The sequence below is a fragment of the Pundamilia nyererei genome, unplaced genomic scaffold, assembly GCF_000239375.1.
Source record: "Pundamilia nyererei isolate P.nyererei 1_Seehausen unplaced genomic scaffold, PunNye1.0 scaffold00115, whole genome shotgun sequence".
Classification (NCBI taxonomy): domain Eukaryota; kingdom Metazoa; phylum Chordata; class Actinopteri; order Cichliformes; family Cichlidae; genus Pundamilia; species Pundamilia nyererei.
Window position 1 is genome coordinate 1,143,349 of NW_005187516.1, and position 8,022 is coordinate 1,151,370.

The window sequence follows — 8,022 nt, forward strand, 5'->3', positions numbered from 1 at the left end:
ACGATGAAGATTTCGTCACAAATTAAAGAAAAAGCGAGCTTATTGCCGTCCTGTCGTTCTTTATTGCCCCCTTTCCTTCTCTGTTTCACAACACCTACTGCCTCTTTGATGTCCATACCTTGCTTTATACTGGCTCATAGTTCGATTTGACGGTAATAAAGGCTGCAAAAAAGAAAAATGGGCGCTTTGACGTTTCCGCTGTGTTGACGTCACGCGTGCGTAGATCCTGCACGGCCAATAATAAGCGGGGTAGTTGGTGAGTGCAGCGTAATTCCTGGCTGGAGGGTGGAAGACCGCCGACCGAAGAAGGAACCGCGTGTTACACAGCAGAAGGTCACTCAGGTTGGGTTGTGCTGGAGAGAAGGTGAGCTTTGAAAGAAAAGAAACGATAACAGTAAAAAAAAATAAAAAATGAAGGCCTAGCTACACTATTTCAAGTCGAGCTGGGGAAGTGTTAAAGCTTATTTTAGTTAAAATAAATAAGACTCGATGCAGATGGCACATGGCCATCTTTCGCTTTCCTCAGAGTGCGATGTATTAAAATGTTTATATATCTCATATTCAGTTTACTGATGTGTCAAACTTTGAGCAAATTTGCTAGCTCCGTATCCGAGCACGTGCACGTAGGTAGCCGGTGTCTTCGTGAACGTCACCTGTCACTTTGTCTCGCGAGCTACACGCTGCAGCTTGCTGGGCGCCATAATGAAGCAGGCCGGTTGTCACGTTCAGCCAGCATTGCGGAGTATTGTTCCGGTGTAAGCTAACGCCAGGTCCTCGTAACGACCCGTTCCTGTAACGTGGAGGTAACCGGGCCAGTGTCGAGCCTTCTCATTGACCTTGTCACACAAGCTACTGGCGGCTAAATATAGGATAATGAAGATGCACATGGTTGGGAGATTTTCAGGAACTTCTCAGATAATCTAACTCGCTGGTCTAAATAAAGGTGACAAATTGTCTCACATAAAACACGTGAAGCTGGCTCTCAGAGCAGCAGTGGGTGAACTTGACAGCCCTGTAAACTGCGAGCTGTCATTGTCTTAATGGGTGCAGTTTTAATATAATACTACAGACAGTACTCTGTAGTACTGTTATACAGGCATAGAGGGCTAAATTGCGCCGAAGAGACACATGCTGCGGTATCAGAGTAGAACCCCCAATAGTGAAAGTGAACAGGAAACAAAACTCTCCTGAAATCTCTGTTTAGTAAATTCAAGGTCATCCAGTGTCGCTTCTGATGGTTTGAATTCAGAATTTCCTGCTGTTTAAAAATACTTCTTAAAAAAAGGATTTGCCTGCCCTGCTTTTCCCCCAGTGTGACTCTCACATGATCTGCTACTCTACAATAACTCCTATACACCGCTTACCTCACATGTTGTTCTTTTCCTCTTAGGAAGCAACATTTAGCTATATTTCAATATATACAGTCTAAACTATAAAGTGCGTCCTTTCCTGTACATTGGTGAATGGTCAGGTAAGTTTCTCACATGCAGGTTTTATTTCAGCTATGGTTAACTATGTGCTTGGGTGAGGTTTCCACCTAATTGTGTGGTATTTGGATGTGTAATTAACATAGGGGGTGTAGTGCAAGTGCATTGTGGTAATTACATTATTTTATGAACTAATTGTGCTGTAAGTAATGATCCAGTACTAGATAACTGTTGGGATTTTTTTTTCTTTTCTTTTGGAACCTGAATACACATAAACAGACAAGTTGCATAAAGAGCCCTTGACACACAGGAGGGCTTTAATTCCCATAATGACTGTTGTTATGCTTATGTCAGATTTAAGGTGGCAGTGGCTAGTAATTTTAAAATGGTCGGTTAATCTGGTGAATGAGAGTGACTGGTTCAGTTATTGTGTGAAACATTGGTGTGTTCCAAGCTTTTTGTCCTTCTCAATCACCCTCATCTTTACAACAGCTCTGTTCTTGTTGCCAGATTGTGCCTCATGATGAAGCAACAGTTAGCCCTTTTTTTTTTCTTTTTTTTTTCAGACAAAGGGTTTTGTTCAGTTCTGAACTCTGTACGAGGAAGTTGCATTTGTAGAGCCAGACTGTACTCCACCTCTCTGACCCTGACAGTGACATTTCAATTTTTTGCAGGACTGTGCAGTCCTTGAAGGTTGAACTTGAGGCATACTCGATAAGGAGCTGTGTCTGACAGCTTGAATGTTTTTTGGGAAGATAAACTTGTAAAAAGAGACAAAATGCTGTGTTGTATTTTGTGGAAAAACACAAAATAACTGGTGAGAGTGGCTCGCTGTTCCAGATCTTGTTTTAATAACCTTGATCATGGGCTCACAGGGGGCAAATATCTCCTGTTACAGCTTGGTGTGTGTGTGTGTGTGTGTGTGTGTGTGTGTGGGAGACCATGCCTGCCAGTATCCTTCTCAGAAGGGTGGGACACACACTATCTCTTGGGCACACACACATGTTCAAAAACCTCTTCAACGGCGATGCAGCTTGTGCCTTTGGCTATAGTTATGGTTCAGCAACTGATGTACAGAAGTGGGCTTCTCCTGTGATGTGAAAACGCTTGTTTTTAGTAAAGTGCTGTTGAAATTGAACATATGAATTCTTGATTTCTATTTAATATTAATATCCATATGTTTCCAAGTCTCAAAGAGTAGCTAATCTGATTAAAGGATCGGCTTAGCTCAGAACCGGTATGCTTGGTATGTACGGCTGTAGACACTGCTCTACCCACCTTAGAGATCAATTAGCTTTACACGGTGACTAATCCTTGCCTAGTTCTACTTTCTAAAGCTCACATCAGTCACACTTAAAGTTGTGAGCAAGAAAAATATAAGGCTGCTCATTTGTTGTCCTTTTTAGAGCTGATTTTACTGCTTTTCAGTGTGGTTCTGGTTTATTACCCTGAAGGTTGTCGAGGTAGTCCTGCCAAGCCATGCTCTAAAGTTACCTCATAGTGCTGAGAATAGACAAAGTGTTTCCTGAACAACTTTACCAAGGGCAGGTTCCAACTTGTCTGTGCTTTCATTTGCTTTGTGGAAATATTAAGCTTTTTATCTATTCTGTCTTGGAAGCTTGCCATCGAAGTCTATTAAGGTCGTGTTCTTCTGCTGCAAATTAGACCGAGCCTGCCCACCCGCCTGTTTGTCCCCTTGGCATTTGCCCACACAGACCTTCCACACGCACTGTCCAGTTAGACATCTCGAGCTCCCATCTGTAGCTGCAAATCGGTCCTAAGGATAATTATAGGATTTCTCCTGATTTGTGTGAACAGCGCACATTATATTATTAAACACGTCCATACCATTACAGAATGCATCAACCCACGACTGCACAATTTATTTGTATGCCAACTCTCGGACCATGTGGATTTCAAGTCGGCGTCAACAAAACAATGTTTTCAGTGTTTTTAATCAGGCCAAAGTTCAGTGACCGTGATAGTGATTCAACCCTGTGATTCTAAACTTTCACACAGTAAAATGATCCACTCTTGATGAGACAAGATTTGAGATGGCTTGGTCTTTTTGTTCTTGAGGGCACAGCTAATGGAAGAGACGTTGAGCCATCAATTTTTATTTATTTATTTATTTTTTTTGTTTAAATATATTTTTTAAATAAGCAAATCCCACAAAGGCCTGTTCTGATACAGGAAAAAATGTTAATGTTAAGCAATCAAAATGTGTGTATTCAAAATGTTTCTGTAATGTGGCCATAGCTTATCAACAAATATCCTTTGTGTGCTGATGGTTGGGAAACTTCCCCTGAAATTGTGATTGCAGTATGAATGTTGCAGCATTGTTTCACATTGTCTGCATGTGGTTCCTATGAAGAGGAACTCCACTTCTTGGATTTTAAAGCTGTTCAGTTACATTTTGGTCAGTTTTTTTTACCTTGTAAAGCATAGCAAGACAAAAAGCTATGCTTTTAGGTCCTTCTTTATCATGCTGCGAATTCCAGTATTTAAGATTGTATGTAGAGAACTTGTATTTTGAACCTTGTTGGCTTTGTTAAATTGACACCTTGCTTTGTTTGGCATACGATTTTTGTGGGAAATCAGTGGTCTTGCATTCAGTTGGAGTTTACAGGGGTCTCAGATGGTGTTTTTTGACGGACACTGGCCTTTTGTGCCTGGAAACGGCACTGTTTTTCTAGTTAGTAAGATAGGAAGCCCTGTGGATGTTTAGACAAGAGGTGGGGATGTATTGTTTGGACAACACACAAGTAAAACTGTAACACACTGCTCGCACTGTAAGGGAACTGAAATTGAAGCACAAAGAATTCAAGCCGCACACTACGTGAAGAAGAGGGTTGGTTCATTACCCTTTATAGATTCAGTTGTGGCTGCATTCACCAACTCTGCAATGTTTAATTTATTTTCTTCTTCCTTATCTTTTTAGAATTCTGAGAAGCAACAATGGACCAAGCAAGGTCAACAATATCCAAGATTGTAAGTATAAGTGTAAACCCAACAATAACAGGCTTTGCTTTAAGCTTTCATCCTAAACGGGACATCATCATTTCCACACCTGAAATGACTGTTATTGCAAAAATGAGAACTTGCATGACCAGAATTTAATTTTTATTCTATTTTGGGAACAAACACAGGAAGAACTTGATAAATGCAATTGTTTCATATTCAGAAATGCATTGAAATGTTAAACTGTTAAATTGCATAATTAAATTTTGTTTTAATTAGTGAGTGGTTCCTCTTGTTTGGCTAGCCACACTGAAACTGGGAAGTCCACCAGTTAGCTGATCTTTAGGTTTGTAAAGCACTTATTATAAATTGAGATCTAGAACTATTCTTCAGTCAAATCTCTGTTCGGTCATAAAAAAGCAAAAACCTTTTACCTCTTGTAAGTCCAAGCAAAGACCCTGAAATCAAACCACTGCTGTTCTTTGGGAGTTACTGAAATAATTTAATCTGCTTACCCTTTTTCTATTTGTGATAGTTTAATGGGGAGCCCCACTCCTACACACGATTCAACTTGACCCAGAATATGGAGGGTGACAACAGTCAGGTGGAGATGAAGCTGTCATCTGAAATAGATGAGGAGACTGGGGGAAATGGCGTTGGCGGCCACCTGAATCACAACTCAAATCGCACACCCTATGTGGCTCAAAAGTTTGGACGTACACCCAAGAACCTCTGCTTTATGGCAGCTACAATCTTCCTCATCTTCATCATCGGTAAGGGAGGGAGGGAGGGAGGAAGAAACTCTCTTTAATTTAGTGCACAATAACTTGAGTGGTTCTTTGGGGATCTGTCCCGTTGGATTGTGTGTTACTTGTGAAAAAGTGGAAGTTCACTGTCCGACAGCTATTTTAACATAATTTTCCCGTGTGTGGGTGTGGTGAGGGGACTTACCATGTGTCATTTTATCTGGAAAAACATGGCTTAGCTTTGAGTTGTCATCTGAGTAAGACACTTCAGTCAGGGTTTGGCTTGCACCACTTAATTCAGTTGATCTGTTCCCATCCCTTATCTGGAATCACTGCCACTTTCAGGCTATTTGATTGGCTACCTGGTCCATCGGAATAAGGATTTGGCTCCCACCTGTGCACCCTCTGCTCTCCGTTATGAAGACGTTTCTGTCGCCCATGAGACCGGTGCTGCTCCCCTCATGGACTGGGATGATGTAAAAAAGCTTCTTGCTGAAAAACTGACTACATCCAGTATGGACGCTGTCCTTGGGTGAATAGAAGCTCCATGCACTGCAGCACTGCACACATTTTGTTATGTGTATTGTATTTTTAACAGTAAGTAACCAGTTTTTGTTTTCTCTGTCACAGTCAGCTGACCAGCAGCAACCACCGGGCTGGTTCTCCTGGTGATGAAGATCTGGGGAACAAGGTGATAACAAAGTTTAAGGAGTACAGCATGAAGACCTGGACTGATGAGCACTTTGTCAAGGTTCAGGACCCCCCAGCATCTGGATACAACAGAATAGTTTTCAAGAACGAATCAGAGGAACATCCAACAGGTTTCCTGTCCTACAGCGCCAGTGGAACAGCAAGGGTAATCAGAAGGCTAAATTATAAGTAGGAAAAATGTACAGTGACACTTGCAGTGACATTTCTGTTTCTGATGGCTCCAGGGTGCAGTGCTGTATGCCCATTATGGACAGGAAGATGACCTGAGGCAGTTAAAGGACATGAACATCGACATGAATAACAGGGTGATGCTGGTCAGAGCTGGAAGGATCAGCTTTGCTGAGAAGGTGGGTGGTTTCAAAATAAGGTGGAACATCATTTGAACAGGACTTTATTCCCTGTGGTACTTGTCAATATTTGTAGATGTCCTCTGTTCTTAACCTTCAGTAGAATTCCATTAGAATTTTCGTGTGTGTGTTTCTGTACAGGCGAGACCTTCCGAACTATATGACCTTTTAAGATTTGCAGATTTATATTTTCATACTTTTCTCATAATCTTTCTCCTCCTTTCCTTCATCTGCCTCCTCCATCACTGCATTCTCCTTTGTCATCTCCATCTCATCCTCTTTCTCCCCAACTGAATCAGAACCATACTTTATTAATCGCAGAAGAAATTATGTAAACAAAGCCTCACGCTTCCCCTTTTTACCATGAAACTTCGTTTTATATTATGTGTTTCATTTGAATAATTTTACTGTTGGTGAACTTAGCTTCCCATTCCCTTGTTTCTCTGCTTATAGGTAGCCAATGCAGCCAAAGTGAACGCCTCTGCTGTGCTGATCTACCCAGACCCTGCTGATTACTCGATCGGCGAGAGCACTCCACTCTTTGGACATGTGAGTGAAGACAGTTTTTACTCCTCAGGTGTAAATCACCTGGAAAAAAACACTCAGATTTTCGACATGTCGACAATACACATGTTGTGAAGTGCATTTAAACCTAGCACTGTCCATAAGAGGAAGTACTTGTGCTTCCTCTACCAGTGCAGTAATCTAAATGATAACCACAATAATAATGGGGTTCATGTGTTTAGTTTGATTAAAGCTACCTTTGAAAAGATGTCATGATCCACTCTAAGATCATCTTTTCATCTGTCTGATTCCCACAGGTCCACATGGGCTCTGGGGATCCCTACACCCCAGGCTTCCCCTCCTTCAACCACACCCAGTTTCCACCTGTGCAGTCTTCAGGCCTGCCAAATATTTCGGCTCAAACTATCACAACAGGCATGGGAATGAACATTCTGAGGTAAGACTCACAAACATCATACTGGTATCAGAAAGATGGTTGAAGCTTGTAATAAACAGGGCATCAATAAAGGGTTGATGTTTGTCTGCATCCAACAGGCAGCTCGGGGGTAGAACTCAGCCAAATGGTTGGGAGGGCATCAATAGACTCGGAGATGAGAGCGATGTTATTACTGTGGAAGTCAACAATGTCCTTACTGAGAAAAGGATAAATAATGTCTTTGGGGTCATCAAAGGCTTTGTGGATGCAGGTACAGCAAAGATGAGTAATGAGAGAGATCCTGTGATCAGGAAATATGGAAACGATGTGAGTGATGAATGTCCTGTGACCGTCTGCAGATCGATACGTGGTCATTGGGGCCCAGAGGGATGCGTGGGGCCCGGGCTTTGCAGCATCAAGCGTGGGCACCAGCGTCCTCGTCGAGCTAGCGCGTTCCATCTCTGACATGGTGGAGAACGGTGAGCACCTGTCGGCAGCTGATGTTTGGTTTTCAATTTCCAAATAAAATGATCCTGGATGTACACTTAACGTCATATGCTGAGCAGCTAAAGAACATGCTGGCTTCATGAGTTTGATTAATTGTGTTTCCACTTTGATAGGTGGATTCAAACCGAGGAGGAGTATTGTGTTTGCAAGCTGGAGTGCGGGAGAGTATGGGAGTGTTGGCGCCACCGAGTGGTTGGAGGTAAGAAGTGCATGGCAAAGGTTTAGATTAGCTGCATTTTTCTTTTACTCAACAAAAATAAATCTTCTCATTTAACTTTTTTTGCGATTTCCTTTGTCTTTGGTGCTAAAAGAGACCGCCAAATGCATGAGATATCAATGGAAAGCCCAGGATGTTTTCTACTTCGTACATCAAATTTTTTTTT

At 41.9% G+C, this 8,022-nt stretch overlaps 1 protein-coding gene across 1 annotated transcript in view; it reads left to right on the forward strand.

The window, feature by feature from the left end:
• The first annotated feature begins 250 nt into the window (after nt 1-250).
• LOC102205457 (transferrin receptor protein 1-like) overlaps nt 251-8,022 on the forward strand; it is a 12,069-nt gene continuing 4,297 nt past the window's right edge. The window contains exons 1-11 of the mRNA XM_013913101.1: nt 251-364; nt 4,369-4,418; nt 4,924-5,161; nt 5,480-5,666; nt 5,765-5,990; nt 6,070-6,192; nt 6,646-6,741; nt 7,014-7,153; nt 7,252-7,403; nt 7,492-7,611; nt 7,753-7,910. Coding sequence (XP_013768555.1) covers nt 4,386-4,418; nt 4,924-5,161; nt 5,480-5,666; nt 5,765-5,990; nt 6,070-6,192; nt 6,646-6,741; nt 7,014-7,153; nt 7,252-7,403; nt 7,492-7,611; nt 7,753-7,910 — 1,473 coding nt within the window. The 5' untranslated portion in view covers nt 251-364; nt 4,369-4,385. The remainder of the gene's footprint in view (nt 365-4,368; nt 4,419-4,923; nt 5,162-5,479; nt 5,667-5,764; nt 5,991-6,069; nt 6,193-6,645; nt 6,742-7,013; nt 7,154-7,251; nt 7,404-7,491; nt 7,612-7,752; nt 7,911-8,022) is intronic.